General features: G+C 35.8%; 1 protein-coding gene across 2 annotated transcripts in view; it reads left to right on the forward strand.

The window, feature by feature from the left end:
* TTC27 (tetratricopeptide repeat domain 27) overlaps nucleotides 1-18,392 on the forward strand; it is a 109,750-nt gene that overhangs the window by 30,499 nt on the left and 60,859 nt on the right. For both annotated transcript variants that reach the window (XM_035564946.2, XM_035564954.2), the window contains exon 9: nucleotides 1,950-2,016. In XM_035564946.2, coding sequence (XP_035420839.1) covers nucleotides 1,950-2,016 — 67 coding nt within the window. The remainder of the gene's footprint in view (nucleotides 1-1,949; nucleotides 2,017-18,392) is intronic.

The following is an 18,392-nucleotide window of genomic DNA, read 5'->3' on the forward strand; positions in this document are numbered from 1 at the left end:
TTCTTTTGGCTCGTTACAGTGAATAGTTATCAGCTCTAAGCCTGGTATCCTTCTAGATTCTCTATTATATACCTTACATAATGATTTTAAATGTCACTTTTTTAATAAAATGGTAGAGTAGCTCCCATTTGCCACTTAGGTCCGTGGTAGCTCATTTAAAAAAATAAAATTAGAAAATGGGGTGCGCAGTTCTGTTTACTTTGGTAGGCTTGTTTTGTCTCCCAGTTGAAATGTAGAGGAAATTTGGTAAGAAAACATCAAGAAAAGCACATCTGAACAATAGATCTCCTAAGTTGCAAAGGAATAGGGGTCCAAGGATTTTATCTCCTAATAGAAATAGGAAATTGAATCTCAGAGGGGAGTGTAATTATGCTTTTGCTGTGTCTCAGCATACCTGTATTTGGCTGCAGTCCTTTGAACAAATGCCATTTACTTTGTCGGAGTGGAATTTATTTCAGTCGCATCCCTTAATTTCCTGAATGTTGCATCTGTACTCATTCCTAGGCTGCTCTAGTCAGATGAATATTAGTGGTTCCTAAAGAATGGCTGTTTGAGAAATGCTGAAGCAGTGATCTCAAGAGAACTTTTTTTTCCTATATATTTTCCTTGGTCTTCCACTTAGTGGAGGTGGAATGTGCAAGAGACCTATGCCATCAGGAAGCAGTCTTGGCTCTGTGCTACACAAATGATTATTTTTCTTTCTGTGGGCATGTAAAGGTAAAGAGATGAGTGCTTGAATGGCATCAATTATTTTCCTATACTGAGAGCTTCACTCTTTCTCTTAGAATTATTTTATTATGGCTTAATACTTCCAAATTTTTTTAGAAGAAAAAACAAAACACATCAGGCACTCTGGCCTTTTTACAGTTTATGTACAGTCTTTCTAAGTATACTCAAGTTTGAAGACCTGGTAAACTCATTAGACAGCAATGGTAACTATATAATATGTATAAAAATTAACACTATAGCAAGAATGAAGTTAGACTCAGGTACAATGTTTTCTCCAAAGTAAAATACGTAAAAGGAACATAATTTCTATGACCCATCATCACAATTAATAAACTTTTTGCAATTCTTTCTTATGAAATGAAGCCTGTTGCAGAGTTCAAGGAACAGTGTGCTGATTTTAAGCATACATACTTAGCTATTATATATGTTTGGTGATGATCCATGCTCTGTAGTATGATTTAAGATCTATTATCACTTGATATCTCTTATTTTCACAAGGAACTTGAATTGTAACCTGGTTGAAGTTTCTGCCATATATGCTGTAAGAGATACAGGGTGTCTCTTACAGTACATTTTTAAGTGTTGGAGGAATGTTGTCTAAGGAGACCATCCACCCATATAGAGTTGCAAACGCAATTTATTTTTCATCTAAACAGTAATGTTCAACTACAAACAAAATAACTTTATAACTCATCTCTGTGTTCTTCTGGCTTTCCCCCTTTGTGTACCACAAGTTAGTGGTAACGTCACTTAGTTGAGAGATGGACTCCTGTGGTTAATATTGCTTGAGTGACTAGAAGGAGGGTGTTTGAGATTACCTTCCAGCACTTTTTCAGCATTAATATGTTTTTGCTTTGCAGAATCTGTGTTCAATTAGTCGTAGAATTTTAACTGAAAACAGATCTCTGTAAAAACAGGGAATGGATTTAAAACTGTTTAGGATGCATAAAATTTAACCCCATAAGCATGAATGCAGTAAGACATTTCAGGTTAGAATGGGAAGGACACTATGAAATATGTTTGTCCCATGAAAAGGTTCTCTTTTTCTGTGACTTCTCCTAGGTCTTGGCCACTTTCTGCACATATGCAGTACCATTTGTAATTGTATCATTTTTCCAGAACATCCTTTAGATTTCCGCAAGTTTGAGAAATTTATTCTACATAGTTGTATACTGAAAACTAAACAAGCACTATTTTATATACATTTTTTTTCTTTACAGTATAGACTTCCAAAAGAACAATCCAATACACAAGTTAACTGAAGAGGAACTTTTGGCTTTTACTTCAGTAAGTAACTTATCTGGACTTTTTACTAAACATTTTAATTTAATATTTAAGTTAAGTACCAAGCAGTAATTTACCCATCACATCAATCATGAAACTGTAAAACAAATTGTTTTAGTGGTCAGTTGTTTCGTTTTTTTTTTCTGATTTTAAGAAACTGAATTGAAGTTTTATCCCATTTTGAATCATCCTCATGTGGGATAAGCTTGACGTCTAAAAATTTAATCTCACCTGAAAGCACATACTAAACATTTTTCACTTGTTTTAGTTTTTATTAACTATGTGAATGACAGTGTAATGTTAAAGCATACGTTTTCACAACAAGCTCTTTTATGGCACTGGTGTTCAAAGTGCTCTTCTTTTAACTGTGTTTTGTAAGGGGACTTCAAAAGGAACTGCAAATTTCTTCTATCAGATCTATTCAGTTTAAGTATCAGGTGTTCCACATAGACATGTTTCTTCCCAGCCCAGTGGATAATTTGTCTTCTTGCTGCAGAACAAGTCTGTAACTTCTAAAAAAGCCTTCAGAATTCTAACTTACCTATTTCTTCAAAGTATTTTTTTAACCAAGACAAAATACAGCTTGCCCCTGCCTCAGTGCCTTCTGGTTTTTTTTTGTTTTTTTTTTTTTTTCAGTAGTAGTTTACTTGAGGGAAGAAGAGGAAAAGGAAAGTGATTATATTGTCATTTTTACTTGCTTTGCAGTGTTAGACTTCAGCTTTAGTGCAATATAGGGTGCTTTGCTCTCCAACGCAAAGCTTGAAGCCTTATACTCATTTGCCATAGCAGTACTATCTGGAAGAGTTAAGTTCATGTTAGAATTTGTGGATAAGATCTCAACAAAAATCCTGTAGATTTCAAGTTAGATAAAATTGTATCACTTGCACATATGTGAAAGGATTATAGACAGGAGGGTTAACCATGGTAATGTTTTTCTGGTCAAAAAAGAAGTTCTGTCTGGAAAATCCTAATTCTTTTATTAGATTGAATGTGAAGTAGGTTGGTTTTAAACTCATGCTTGTTTAGGACCCCATGATACTGCAGTACACGTAAGATATGAATGGGGGAACTGAGTGAATCACTATAAAACAGTTTGTTATGTGTAGTCTCTTTATTTTTTATGCAATTACTATAGTGCTTTCTGACTACATCCTCATACTTGCTGAAATGTGTTCTTTTTGCAATACAGTTCTGTTTTCTTTTTTAGAAAGGTTGGAATAGAGAGCAGGAAAATTAAGCCCATGTAGAACAGGTAGTAGGAATGAAGAAAACAGGTTAACCTAGTATTGCAAATTTTTTTAAAAATTGTGAAACTTAGAGTATATTTTTTTCAAAAATAAGGTTGTGCAGATGTATACATTTTCCAGATGTGCGTTATAATTTTGTTCTAACAAACCCGGCCAGTTTGTGTTTAAATAATATGTTTTTAATTGAGGGCCATCTGTGAAAACTCAGAATTTTACTTCTCACTTTTTATTTCCTGTCAAGCTCCCTAGGGTTTTTATATACTCCCTGCTTCAGTCTTCCCACTACCTCTTAGTCCACCCACTAATTCTTGGATGGAAAAGTGGTCCTGATATACCTGAATCTTGAATTAACTTCTCCACGTATTTTATCCTTTTAATAGAAAGTGGAGTGGTATTGTGGTAACAGAACATCTTTAATGAGACTGCTCCTATTCTCATAATTTTACGCGTTCCAGAATAATGAAATTTATAGTGAGGTTTACTTGTTTTAACACTTGGATTTGCAAACATTTAAACACTCTTCAGGTTTTACAGTGGAGGGGAAAAGTCATGGTAGCACATATACTAGGTAAGAAGGGTAATCAGCTTTACTCAGATCTTGTATTTGACATTGCTTGAGGCATCATATTACCTGATACCTGAGATGTAAGAGATTTGTTAGGTGAATTCGTCATAATAAGAAAATTAAACTGCATTTTTCTGCCATCTAGTGGCTGATTACTCAAAAATCACGAGAGCTGATGAACTTGCTCCTTAAATACTTCCTGCAATTGGGGGCTACTCCTCCAGAGATATATAGCTGAGAGATATGTTTAGGCTTCCCTATCACTTTGGGCTCTGAGCAGGCAAAACAAACAAACAAACAAAAAAAACCACACAGAAGGATCTATAGCAATAAATGAACAGGAATGTAGATCTCTCTAATAGTGTAGAGTTTAGTGTATAGCAGCGACTTAAAGATATAGCTGGTAACCTAACATTTAGAGTAAATAATAGAGTAAATAATAAATTTCAATATTGGAATAATGTTCTTTTAAACTTTAATTAAACTTTCCCAATTATCTGTCTGTAGTGACACAATTCAATCTTACTGTTATTTTCAGTTTTGATCTGGACTTGTGCTCCCAAAATACAAATAAGAAGTGTGAATTTTAACATTACAATGACAAATATTTCCTTGAAACTGAAAACAGAAATCAGACATGAGCTTCTATAAGTTATTTTTAATAAAGGTGTCTTCTGTAGTGTTTGTGCTTCAGCCAGAAATTGTGGGCAGTAGAATTTCATGGTGAAATCTCTGAGCTATTCTGTGTCTTAGTTCCATCTGAGCCACTGAGGCAAGCAAATAGATTGCTGTGCTCCCTGGCAGTGGGGATGTTGTATATGAATGTTAGCATGACCTTGGTTCTTAACAGTGTCTGCCAGCTGAATGTGGAAGTGGCACTGCAAAATTTATCGCTTGTACTTAAGGTATTTTCCTAAGCTTTAGTACAACCTAGCGATACAGACAATGAGCCCTATATCAATGCTGCTCATGGTAATTTCTTTAGCATCATTTAAACTACTATGTGTGTGTGTGCGTGTGTGAGCAGGCATCTTCTCAGCCTACATGTGGATTCCTAAATCTGCAGGCTGGTTAGATGGTTGTCATGCATTCATCTGATATCTGCTGAAATTTATCTTTCCTGAAGAAAGGAGGGCATTTCAAGATATCCTAGCATTCTTGAGAAATTTTAAGGCACTTGTCACAGTTCAGTGGATCATCAAGAGATCCTGTTCCTTTGGATACTGCAAAACAAATGCATGTGACCTGCAGGTTCTTTCTAGCAGAGAGATTTAAGGTCCAGGTAGTATGAGAGGGAAAGGATGATAAAAGTGAATTCTAGTAAATGATGTGGTCCTGCCTTTTATTAAGTGTAGTTTGGCAAACCAGCATTCTGAACTCCCATTTATATCTCTACAAGTCGAAAATGACTAGATCCTTAAGCTATATATGTATTTTAAACCACGTAGCATGCAGTCTTAAAAACAGCACTATTAAAAATTGGATATTGCGGACAAATACAAAAGGATTATGATTGCTGCTATTTGTTTACTGAAGTGACTTGGGAATAGTTGCCATTGTCATGAAAGTACTAATGTTTTTAACTAAGAATTACTTTTAGAATTGTTGACTTTTGCATCAAGGTATGGAGGTGCACAAAATTCTGTTTAATTCTATATGTAACCTCATTGGCGGGGATAGTTCCTATTAGATAAGTAATTTGGTCTTCAGTGCTTGAGGTGTTCCAGTCAAATCTGTTCACCAGTCATCAGCATAATATTTCAGCTTTTAAGCTGTTAACCTGTATCTGAAATTAGAAATATTTTATTTTCTTCTGCTTATAGTTAAATTGTTAATTTATCTTTACAGAAGAAATTTATCTCTCATACACATAAAAATAAACACAAAAATAAATGTTTGTTTTTAGAGGAAATTATTATTCTCATGCCTAAGAATTTACAGCAAGTTATAGTGGTTTGTATTCTATTAAGAAAAAGCAATTGGACTCCCAAGAAAGCTAAAATTGTGTTTAGAGATCAGATAACACACAAATTGATTCAGAGGCATAGTTATGCATATTATATGTGGCAAACTTTCTGATTTAGCTTACTGAATATTGCATTAAAAAGCCATTTTTAGGAGAGGAAAAAAAGAGACAGTAACCCAATATTGAAACCCAGTGCTTCTCTGTTAGAATTACTGGAGTTTTTCTCTTAATAAACTTTTTTCTCCAGAGCACTCTATATAGGAAATAGGAGGTATCTGATGCAAGGAATCCAAGGACTAACTCAGTATTGTTTTCACATGTAGGTTTTGCAGCTTAGTTTACTCCCAGAACCTCAGGTTCTGGGAAGGAATAACTACTAGATGGCATTGCATTTTCTTCTTACAAAAGCAAAAAAAGCGTTTAAAAACAACACCTAATATTTAAGATTATACTCTGCAATACAAGTTCTTACAGCTTTCTAGAAAGCTTATACCATAGCTTATAGTGTACATACTAGAGAGTCAATTTAGTGTTTCATCGTCTGATACAATACTCCTCCAACAGAATATCCAGGATTAAGGAGCTACAGCTGGTCCTTAACATTACCCCTGCCATCTGTCCTGGCCTTCGCTTTATCCAGGGGAGAGGAGATGTGTGGCAAATGTGATGTGCACCTAGCGTAGTGTGGGAGAATATTGTGTTGTTTTTTTCTCTTAGTGGGTTATGATCATATGACTTTGAGTGGTAGCAGCAGTATTAAACTGTAGGAGACAGAGGAAGAAAAGCAATGAAAGGCTGGGGACCAGAAGCCTCTTGCATTGTGATTCTCACATCTTAGCCCCTTATTTTTATTCTTTGTACAAGATGAGAAGTGAAAGAAAAGGTATCTTGGCAAACTTAGCTGCATTGGTTTATTATGCTTTTGATTTTTGTCATTTATGGAGAGTAGAGCAGTTGGTTTCTTTGTTACGTGATGAAAACCTGGGCAAAGGAAGTTTTGACAGCTCTTCTGTCTATCAGCATTTCCTGCAGGTGAGGATGTCTTTCTGACACTATTTTTTCTCTTTAAGAATAATAGCTTTTATTCTGTTCACAGTACATAAATATTTCACCTTCCTTCAACAAAAATACTTGATCATTCTAAAGTTGTTCCGATAATGCCATGAAGAATACTAAGGTCTGATTAACGACCTAGAGAATGTGGAGGAGACTGTCAAAATCCAAGGAATACTATGTATTCCGAAGATGGAGCAGATAGGAAGGAATAGATCACTTCCTTCGTTTTTCCAGTGTGTTGAATTACTAATTCCATAAGAGACTTTCTTTCTACTGAGGAATTTGAGAACAGTTGGACAGATTTTTTTTCAAGGTGGGCATTTGAGTGTAATAGAAACTGATGGTGTGTATAGTGCATTTGAAAATCACAGCAAAGAATCATAGTGCACGTTTCATTGAGTGTGTGTGTGTATGTATATGAATTACTTCTGCTTTTCACTAAGAAGGGGTTTGGGGAGGAGAGAGAGGGTGAAAATGGGAATGCTTTGTTTCTGTCGTCTTTTGTATTGCGTTTGTGATATTAATGTGGAACTAGGGAGCAATCAAATCACAGCACATGATATTTTTAATGTTAAGTCTTCCTATTAAAATCTCTGTAAAACTAACATGCCAATTTGGTTTCTAAAGAGCAGTTGTTTATATAGCTTAAATAAAAGCAGTGCATTTTTCTCTGCTGAGAAAATGGCTGCAGTTTTCTTTGTTTTATAACCAGCAAGAGTATTGAAAAGCTCATTAAGATTACCATGCATCTCTACTGCTGTAACTTTTGTGGCTTTATAAAAAGTTTCTTTCACTTCTTTTCTAAGCAGTGTTGCCCATTTTGAATAGTCTTTGCTGGTTACAAGATTATTATGCTGCAAAGACTTTCTCTCTGAAAAGCCCTGCTAATAGCACTAGTAAGACTTATTTTTCTTTAGGTTAATGAATTAAAAGCTATTCTATCCTTTCTTCATCTTTTTTTTTTTTCCTAAGCACTCTTACTGAAAAGCCTGAATCCTTTTCCAGGAATGTCAGCATCCAAACACTGCTGCTAATTTAATGCATGTATGTTTTCTGGTCCATCACACATTACTGGAAAATCAGATGGAGCATAGCAAAAGGGAAGCTTCCTCTTTCCACAGAAGCATCATGTGCAAAGGCTCAACTAGATTTATTGGATGCTGAGTCACCAAGTGTCTGGTACTTACATTTACAACCTATCGTGAATACGAAATTAACCTAGTGTTACCAGTTATTTTTGCTGCTGTTCTGTTGTGTGTGTTTAGATGTTTTAGGGTACATTAACTGGATGCTGTAGTGCATGTGTTGCAGGGCAGGGGGGAAGCTTGCGTTCCATTCCAAAACTGGGATTAAGTAACAGTCTGTTTGAAGTTGTTTTATTTTACAAAATATCAGATTTCAACATAACTGACACTTTCATCTCTTTCAACTTTGTTCTCCTCTGTGGTCTGCATTCTTCCCTGAGTCCATGGAATCCGCAGCTCTGCTTGCATCATCTCTTACAGGAGATGATTCCCAGTTTATTGTGAGTGCAAAGAAATTTGGGATTGCCCTTCCTTTTTAGAATAGTCTGCTCTTTCATATAGTCTGTACAGAATTACTCAATAGATTTTAGTGGTCTCACTGAAACCACAGTGGTAAGAGAACATGCGAATCATGTTTTAATATTAATAGATTATTCTCTTGTCTAAGGGTTTGCGAAGTTAAGCAGGCAAATTTGATGACAGTTAGTAACATTTTTTCCCACAGCAGCCTTTCTTCTACCCCTCCTCCTTCATCTTTATCTATCAGCAGCTCACTTATTTTTTCTAGCAGCCTCTCTGACAGCTGGTTGACGTGTTGCAGGCTTCCCTTCCCCCTCTCATGTCCTTCACCAGCTATAACTATTATAATTTACTTCAACAAAAAAGTTTTGGGGTTCGTGGCATCAAGATGATTAAGTTAAACCCCTCATTCAAGAAAAGGCTGCTTGATATATCATCTGACGGGAATGAGACCTTCTCACTACTCAGTGCAGTGCTTAATGTTCGCATTTTGACAATATTTTGATGATCAGTTCAATTCATATATTATCACTACTAGTAGTCACTTTTCTATTTGAAGTGATGTTGTGTACTCTACTGATCTTTCTGTTTGGATGAGGAGGGGAGAGATAAACCAAACAAGAGCTAATCCAAGTCTTTGGTTTTTTGAAATGCTTTTGTTCTTGTACTGTATATGAGGAAGAATTATTTTTAAAGTTTATTTAGCTCTCCTAATGTCTTGCCATTGTCTTCTTTGCCTAGTTTTAACATTGCCTCTTCATTTGTTCTGTTCCTAACCAAGCATTTCAAATATGACTCTAATCTTCCTTGTTTCATAGTGTCTGAAAAATCAATGTAATTGAATTCTTGTTCACTGGTCAGTTGCTACTGTCTCTAAGCAAATGAGTTTAATTTACTGTATTCCTATCGTCTGTGTAGTTTGAACTAGAAGTGGAACACTGCTTCCATCAGTGCCCCTAACAGTCCATCTGTTCTATATTAAAATGAAGTATTGAAAAAGTAACAGATTTTTTTTACTTCAAATAGAATGTCATAGTCTTTAATTAAAGTCACGAAGAATGTATTTTTTCTTTCCCCAAAAGAGTTCTGAAGTGTGTAAATCTGATACTGTCTTTGATTCATTTCTCATTGTTAAAATGCCACTTAGAGGGGAAAAAAAAATAACAAGAAACAACCAACAAGCACAAAACCAGGTACAAAGTATTTTTCGATTCTAACTGCTTTGGGAAAAATAGAAGATAGATTTATGTCTTAAGTTCATCTGAACCTGCTTCGTTATGAAAATGTCTAATGTTTTTTCCTGTTTTTTTTATCTTGAAATTTTAGGTAGCCAAAGTACTGGAAGGGATTTCTAATTGAAATTTTCTTCTAAGGTTTTATTGTTGGCAATATAAGAAGTTTGTGAGAAAAAAATATTTAATCGAGTTCTAAGTGTACTAAGCCATGGGCTGTTGAGGGGAGGGAGAAGTAAGAAGGGTAAATCTGTTTTTGCCTGTTTTTAAAAAATGTTCCTGGACAAATTCTTACAGCTTGGATTCAGCAAAATATCCATTTGCATGCTTATCGTATCCTCATTTGAGTTCTGTTCAGCAAGAAACATATCTCAGTCTTGTGTATTTGCACTGTGCTGCCTTTGTAGAAGTATTCAGTTGACTTCAGTATGGTGTGGAAAGGCATGGTACTGTCTGTCTTGCTTAAGAACAAAGGTTAAACAGCTCTGATTTTGGTATTTTTGTGTTTCCTTTCTCATCTTTTATTAAAAGCAGGAAGTTTAAATAGCAAAATGGAATTTTCAAGTGCTGTTGACTAGAAATCTAATTTAATTTACAAAACTTTACAAAAATTAATTTAATTAAATTAATTAAATTTAAAATTTAATTTAAAAATTTAAAATTAATTTAAAAGTAATTTAAAATTAATTTAAAAACCTTTAAATCCGTCTGTATGTAGGTTGTATACATTTATTTTACTTGTAATCATTTAACACCTGAATTTTAGTACTGATCATGTACTAAGCTGTACATTATGAATAAAGGAAAGAAAAAAAGCAAGTATTCTTGCCAGTAGGCCCCACCACTCTTTTTTCAACCACAAATGCATTTTACTAGGGTAACTTTGATGTTGATAAGCTAAGTGTTATTTAGAGAAATTACTTGAGATAGCAAATATCCAAGAAAATTTCAGAAGGTCATTTGCATGAAGTGATTTTGATCATTATGAGAAGTAATTTCCAGTTGCCTGAATATAGAATAGGAAAGGATTGCAACGTATATCATAAATGAGCATCATCATTACTGTGAGAAAACTCAGACTTTTTTGCTCTGTAAAATTTATATGGTTAGCATATATGATGATGTGGTATGGCATAACTACTTCTGACATGTTTGGATTGGCTGCATTGATCATGGCAAGTGGAGTTGTTAGCTATGAAGACTATTCAAATGCCAATAAAATATTTAAAAGCATCATGTTATATTTGTTTCAATTTGTAAGGATATTTTTAAAATATTTAAACTATTTGTTTTCTGTCTGTGAAGTTGAGATGCGAGGCCTTTCTGGAACTGAAGTAAAAATCATGAAGCTACATAGAAGTCAGTGTATTTTTTATGCATTTGGAAAGACATTGCTGCCTTGCCTATATAATCCTTAAGCATGTATTGCATTGGTTAAGTTGGAGCTTGGCCTTTTTTTCCTGAGAGACTCTGTCTTGTCAGCTAGATTTTTAAGTACATTTGTCAGAATATGTTGGCCAACACATTCTACAATGACTGCTATCATAGTCTAGACAAAAGAGGAGAGAGAAAACTTTTACAGATATTTAAAAATAGACTGTGAAAGATCTCCCTGCTCTCTCTCGCTGCTGGAAGCGTTGTAAAATGAGATGTTTGATTTTAGAATTACAGCACTTGGAGAGAAAACAGCACATGCATTTGCATTCCCACAAATTAGTACTGTACCTGCTTTGTATATATCATTGGCTAAAACTGGATGTTTTCTTTTGGTTCTTAGTTTAATACATGTCAATAGAAGCCCGTTCAAGTTTAGAATAACTGAAAGGAATATGTTTAGCAAATATTTTTTATTGTTTTTAACGTCTTTCATGGTTTGAAGCTCGGAGCAAGACTCAGAAAGCAAGTCAGTAGAGTGGAATAAGGCTGTTTCTCATCCTACCTCTAATAATTGTAGTGTATATAATTATTTATCTGTGTATTCTGTATCTTCCTCTTATCTAATAGTAGACATACATTTATTTATGTGTCTGGTGAATCTCTAACAGAACTGTGAAAATGCAAAGCCTAGAGGTACACAACTAAAATGGCTGCCTCTTGCACGTTGAAGGAAAATGTCTCTCTTTTGGCCACTTTTCACAACTATTTTAATAAACTACTGTTGTTTATATGCATAATACAACTAAAACTAGACTTGGAGTCTCAAGCCATTTCAGCTCATGCCTTTAACTACTTTTGAGTCTAAACATAGCCCAGACGTTGTCTTTACTTTGGTCTCTAGGTGAATATATTCAGAGTACAACTTCTCTCTTCATAACCTTGTCAGATTTAGGAATGTTACTCACTTCTGCACACTAAGACAGGTTTTTCTTTCATGTTTCCCAGCAGTCTCAGTCATTTTTTCCAGTGTTATTCATGTTTGCCAATAGCAGCATCCCAGTTGCTTTAGTTATTCTTTCTTCAGCATGCCATATTCCCCTCGGTCCAACTTTGTCAGCTCTCACCTCCCATCTATTTATCTGACCTTCACTTTTACTCTCATCGTTCCTGATTCCTTTCTTCCTCACATGTTCCTATTTTTACTCCTTTCTTTCCTGACTTTTGCGTGCTGCTTGAGGAGTCCGTCTTTTCAGAGAATTGGAATTTTCAGGAATTGGAAGGAATCAGAACCCAAATATTTTTAATGGACATGAAGACTTGTTAACATGCTCTTTTCTGGGAAACTGCTGAGACTGTCCTAGAACTCCCACTGAAATTGTCACCTCCAGACTTTGACTCTAGCCACTTAGTCCACCAAACAGGAATTGAGGCATGCCTCTTGCGTTCAACATGACATTTATTTGTGAACACCAAGGATTGCTATATGTAGATTCATGAATTATAGAGACTGTTGTAGGCAAAATTCCTGTGGTGGTTGCTGGCATTGAAAACGGGAAAACCAGGTATGGCACATTCCCTGTAGAATCCTGTCTGGCCCTGTGTGGATTTTCCTGTACTGTGCCTCATCATTCTTCTCCATACAGCTGTTTTTTACCAGACTGAAGGTTGCAAAGATGTTGTATGTAAATTCTATACATTGTTCTGACATAGCTTAATAGTAGAGTCAGGGTCAGGCTTACTATAAATCACTGGTTTAGGCATGTAATTCTTACTGAGTTGTCTTGGCTGTCTGAGTTACAGAAAAAAATGTAATATCTGATTTTGACTAGTTAACATCATTATAGGGTGGTTTTATAAATAGCATTTTTGCAATGTAAAAGCTGTATGCAACTGTTTAAGTATTCTTGCTATGCCATTGACAAATCTGAAAGTTTTGAAATTGTGGAAACATTAAACTTGTTCTTTTTCAAGATGACAATTGTATGTATGCCTTTTACTGAGGGATGTGAAAGGAGCTTTTAAGGTTCCATTGTGCTGTATAACTTCTATGGTTGGACTCCAAATTTATCTGAGAACCAGTATTTTTGCTACTCTACATTACCTTCCAATGCAAAAGATGCTCAGTTAAAGTATTTTAAGGATAATTATAGCAAATGTTTATTTGTCCTGAAGTTTTGTCATTGCAAAAGGAAAGGTAAAATTTCTGTTAGAGTATTTATGGCGTATTAAATAGCAGCAGCATACAAAGCAGTATTCTTCCAGGGGCTGTTGGTCAGACTAAACAAACAGGAAGCATCACTTACGCACTATGGAAAAAAGAGTGGAGAGCTCATAAATGTGAGTAGGCGGTAGGGAGTGGACAGTCCCCACTACCCGGGGGCAATTGCATAAGGATCTGTCAGGCCCAAGGGATTTTACAGTGGTCCTCAGTGCTGCAAACATTGGTTTTGCCCTCAAAAGCTCAAACAGTCAAAGAATCATTTTGAAGTGTTTCAAAAAAATAAAAAATACATACAGGCTTGAAGAGTTGACCAACCTAGAGAAAGTATTGACAAATCATGGTTCTTGCCTGTAGCTGCAGGCAGCAATACTAGAAATGGAAAGATGAAAATTCATAACTGACTCTCTCCAAAAAATAAGTTTCAGTCAGCAGAGGATAATTTAATCTCTGATGTTGTCTATTCCAAAAAGTTCCTTGTTAGAGGAGAGGCAAGGCTGGGGCTTGGATGGAGCAAGTAGGCCAGGGAAATTAAGAGCCTTCTGTGCTAGTGTCCCAGGGAATACCTGCTCGGGGGATATGTATCACATGTTGCCTTTCCCGTGCTGTCAATTTGAATGGAACGTGTTTGAAAGTATTCTCCTTGGGCAGTGATTGTTGTTCTTCCTTCCTTTTTTTCCAGTCATTTGCTTTGTTTGTCGAGGCTAAATAGATTGTAAGTCATCAGACTGCACGTACTATTGCATACAGTCCTGAAACTATCTTGATCATGTCTAGCTGTTCTTAAATTCACTTTTCTACTACCTTTGCAGAGAGCAATTTTTTTTAATATGCTATTCTTTTTTAGGATATTAGCAAAATAGCACGTGACGTGTTTAGAACCTTGGCATGGACTAGGAAAATCTGGGGTTGAGTAGTTCAGAGAAATTTGCTGTTGTTCGATACCCAGGGAAGTCCTTATCACTGGTACCGAAGAGTTAAAGTCTAGCCATTTGAATCCAAAAACCTGATTTATAGCTGTTGAGATTGGGCCTTAGGAAATAAATGCAGTACTGTGATGTGGTGTGGGAGTCTGTACTTATGCTGTTTCAGGAGTAGGTCCAAACCGCAGACCTGAAGAAGACAATGCTACTACAGTCAAATCTGGCTCAAGTTATTTTCAGCATAACACAGAATAAGTGATACGTTTGGCTCAGCAGAGCGTGTCAGTAATATGGCTGGACTCTATTCTAAGTGAAAATAGGAGCCATATCTTATGTGGTTTACCCTTCACTAGTCATTGAAAGCAGATTCCTTTAAAGAAAACAGTATCTTCGTTCTTCATGACATTTCCTCTTCTTCTCTAGTTTCTTCCTTTTCCTAAAGAAAAGTAATTGAGAACTTCCAAGGATAACTTACTTCTGAACTTTAATTAAAAAAAAATTTTTTTTTTTTAATTTTTGTAAGAGGATAGAATATGTATACCACTTGATATCATTGCAGAGTGTTAAACTCTTAGCAACCTGATGAATATCAGCCCACAAATGTCTATTAACGCAGAAGAAAATTAAAATAATCCTGGACATCCAGAATAGACCTTGCAGTTTGGATGTAGAACTCAGACAAAACTGTTACACTGTTATTAGAAAGTAGAAACCCTTAAGGGAACAAAAACATTAAAACATTCCTAGCAGAACTTGATTTGCATTGATTTCTCAAATGTTTAAGATTACTTTGATTATGTTCCTTCCATAGGCCTCTCTGAAAGTTACTACCTGCATGTGTTCAAGTTAAATAGCACTGTGCTATACAGGATTAAAGAATCATGTTTATAGCTCACCATGTATCTCCCTACTTTTTGTTTTATTTCTGCTCCACACCACACAAGCTAATCTGAGCTTGCTTTTTTTGTGTTTGTTGCATTCACATCCAGCCTGAACTTGGAGTCTTTTATTGTTTCCATTGAAAATTCCTCAGTAAGTGTAAATCTTTGTAATCCTTTTATGTAACTTTTTCTGTGGAACATAGGAGGCATCACTTGCAAGAGAATGTTTCTACAATGCTCATTTTCTTTGAACTTTTTCTTTGTGTATAATATGCCAGACCTTCATCTGAGTTTTACCTGCAGAGGTGTAGGAACAACCCCATTTGCCCTGATGTCACATCAAATGGCAGATCAGTTCTGCTATTAGTTACATTCGCAGCTAGCTGGAAAGGCAGTCATCACATCCTTGTGTTTGTTGTAATTCTGACTGGAGATCAGACTCCGGTATACCTATGTCCGCATCAAGTGACCTGCCTTAATTCCATTTTCTCAATCCAAACAACGTTTGCATGTTTCTGAGTTGCAGGGTTATGAAGTGAGACAGGAGATTTTCCAAGAAAAACCGTAGAAACATCCAACTTAAGAGAGAGCTCAGGAAATCTTGATGTGTATTCAGAAGACATAAAGACTATAGCAGGAAGAAGAAACAGATATGGACTGAGCTTTGGATGTAAGCATGGTTCTAGCAAGTACTTAACCATTTCCCTGTACGCTACTGAAAAGTGTGCTTGGGGAGGAGGAGAGAGAAAGTCATTTTGATTGGTATTCTTGATGCATGTGAGGAAGTGTGTATGGAATCAGAAGGAGAGAAAAAGAAAGATGCAGCCTTTCACAGAATAACATTTAGATCTGGTAGTAAAGGCAGAAGACAGAGAGACAGAGACCTTTTGTATGTTGGTTTTTGTTCCCTGTCCTTCAAAAATAAAATTCAGCTGGCCTAGGGATAACTTCAGGTTCCAAATGAGACGTCCATGGAGAGGGAAGTTGGATGTTTTGCTAACTAATGATACTTGCAAGAACCAAGACCAGAGGTAAGGTAGCCTCATTTTACCTGAATGTTACCTGTGTTGCTGTTTCCAGAAAAAGTAAGATGAACAAAGAGAAGCTGTGAAGTCTGAGGATATTTTCTTTGGGGAAATCATTCTTTTTCCCATCACGACTTCTGGTCATATTGCCAGCTGAGTATGCGGAGTCTGAGTATTAACTGAATGAAGGAAAGGAATAACCTTAGTTTATAGCTGGGAAGTAGCTGTGGTGGTTCTGTTTTGTTTTTCCAGTGAAGTGCTTTCTTTTAAAGGTAGGCAGGAGAAATAGGTGAAGAAAGGTACTGAAGTGTCTTGACATTTCTAATGAGGATAGTAACAAAATATTCTGAGTAGATAAGAAGTGATAGTTTTTGTAGCATTTAGGCAGAGTTGAACTGTTAGTTAGTTACAACTGTTACTTGCAACTGTGTTAGTTGCAAGTTAGCAGATGCATTTATTTTGGAAAAAAAAATCACACACAAATCTTTTCAATATCCCTTTCCAGTAATTTCAGTGAAAAGAGACATTGTGTAGTCCTCTTATTACAAGCTATTCTTGGTTTTCTTTGTGTGGCTTTTAAAGTGCCATCTACAGGAATATGATTAGTTGTCTTCAGAGGCAATTAAGAAGAGTTGTATACCACAGGGTTGTCTGCTCTTTCCAAAGAGACAGGTCACTTAATTAGGGGCATTCATGTTCGCTTACATCTATTACTAGCACAGCAGTTAGCGTAATACTGAAACTGATTAAATTTCTGCAAACACATTTCCCAGCTGGATTATTGCCTTAAATTAAAAATTATATAACACAACGTGAGGTACACCTGAGGTGTTTTTTTTCTTCACATGCACACCCTTCCTCCCTCCTCATCCCCCCCAAATCCAAAAAAAGTCTGTTTTTAGAACATGTTCTTTCCCATTACCCAGACGAAACAATCATTCCAGAAGGGTATGCAGTCCCATGACAAGCTTGGGGGAACCGAACAAGATTTGAGACTGGAAAGTGAAATTGTTGAGGACTTGTGTAGGGGATTTGTTGGCAGTTAGCACCTCAGCTGGGCATCTAACCTAGGTGCTTTAGCTAGGAACTTAGTCATATTCAATGCAACTGTAGGGTCTTAGGGAGCTCCTAAGGTTTATGCTTGTTCAAAATGGTGTTTTGAAGGAAGTTTCCTATCACCTCAGACCTAGGGAGGCTAACTTCCAAGCTTTCCTGCCTGATTTTTATTTTTCATACATACTATGGAAATGGCCCAAAAGCCAGCACAGTTTTTGAGCTGACATTGCATCAGTTAAGGGTTGGAGGGGGGAGGAGAATAGCTGTTCTTTGCAAGATAGATATCAGAAGGAGTAGAGTTGTTGCTTAAAAGCAATGCCACGAAGGAGAAATATATTTAGAGTGATTGGAGGGATGGAACGTAAGGATTTCATTGTGTTGATGTTATCAGGAGCCTACCTATTTGCTGTAGAACATAGCATTTGAGTAAAGTTAAAAAAAAAATCATGGAGCATACAGTTAGTGAAAGTCTGTTATCCTTCTTATACAGAGTAGTGGAATATTTTGTAAATATTGTGAGAAGAAAATCTATTGTAGTCTCTCTTAGCTTGAGTTGATTATGCCAGCTACTAAATGATTTCTATTATGTAATTATTCAGTATACCTCCAGATACGATAAATGCTAGATAGATAAATTTCAGAGAGTCAGTCACTTGCAAATTGAGATTTAATGAGATACTTAAAAAATTAAAATCAAATTTAGATAAGTGCAATATAATTGCTGCTGTAATGAGTATAGCATTCATTTCTAAATCAGTCTAGTCTAATCTAAACTGTTTAACCAATACTTTTTTTTTTAAACGTCTTTGCATACATTTTCCATTATAAAGTGTGGAGAGATAAGTAAACTTGGAAAGACTCTTCATAGCTGCAGATGGTGGGGAAGGGCACTGTCCATCGTGTGTGTGTACATATATATTATGTAAATGTATAGAATTAATTCTTTGTTGCAAATATGTTCAGGTACCTAAAACTGAAACTACTGATGTAAAATAATCCCATTCAAACACAATAAAATATATAAAATTTCAAAAGTAAAATAAGTCAAATAGTGTCTTCCTGTTTTAGTGGTCAAATTGAACAAAAGGTACTCGGTATTTACAATGATGTAATGTTACAACTTTAGTGCCAAGGCTACCAGACAAGACTAGACAAAGCAAATTTTAAGAATACCATTCTAATTAAACCAGTCCCTTGGTGTGGATCACTGATGGTGTTTTGGCCTTGCTCTTGACTTCTTAACATCAAGAGGTATTTCTAATGGCTGCGGCTAAGAGCTTAAAGCCCAA

This window comes from Cygnus atratus, chromosome 3, assembly GCF_013377495.2.
Source record: "Cygnus atratus isolate AKBS03 ecotype Queensland, Australia chromosome 3, CAtr_DNAZoo_HiC_assembly, whole genome shotgun sequence".
Taxonomy (NCBI): domain Eukaryota; kingdom Metazoa; phylum Chordata; class Aves; order Anseriformes; family Anatidae; genus Cygnus; species Cygnus atratus.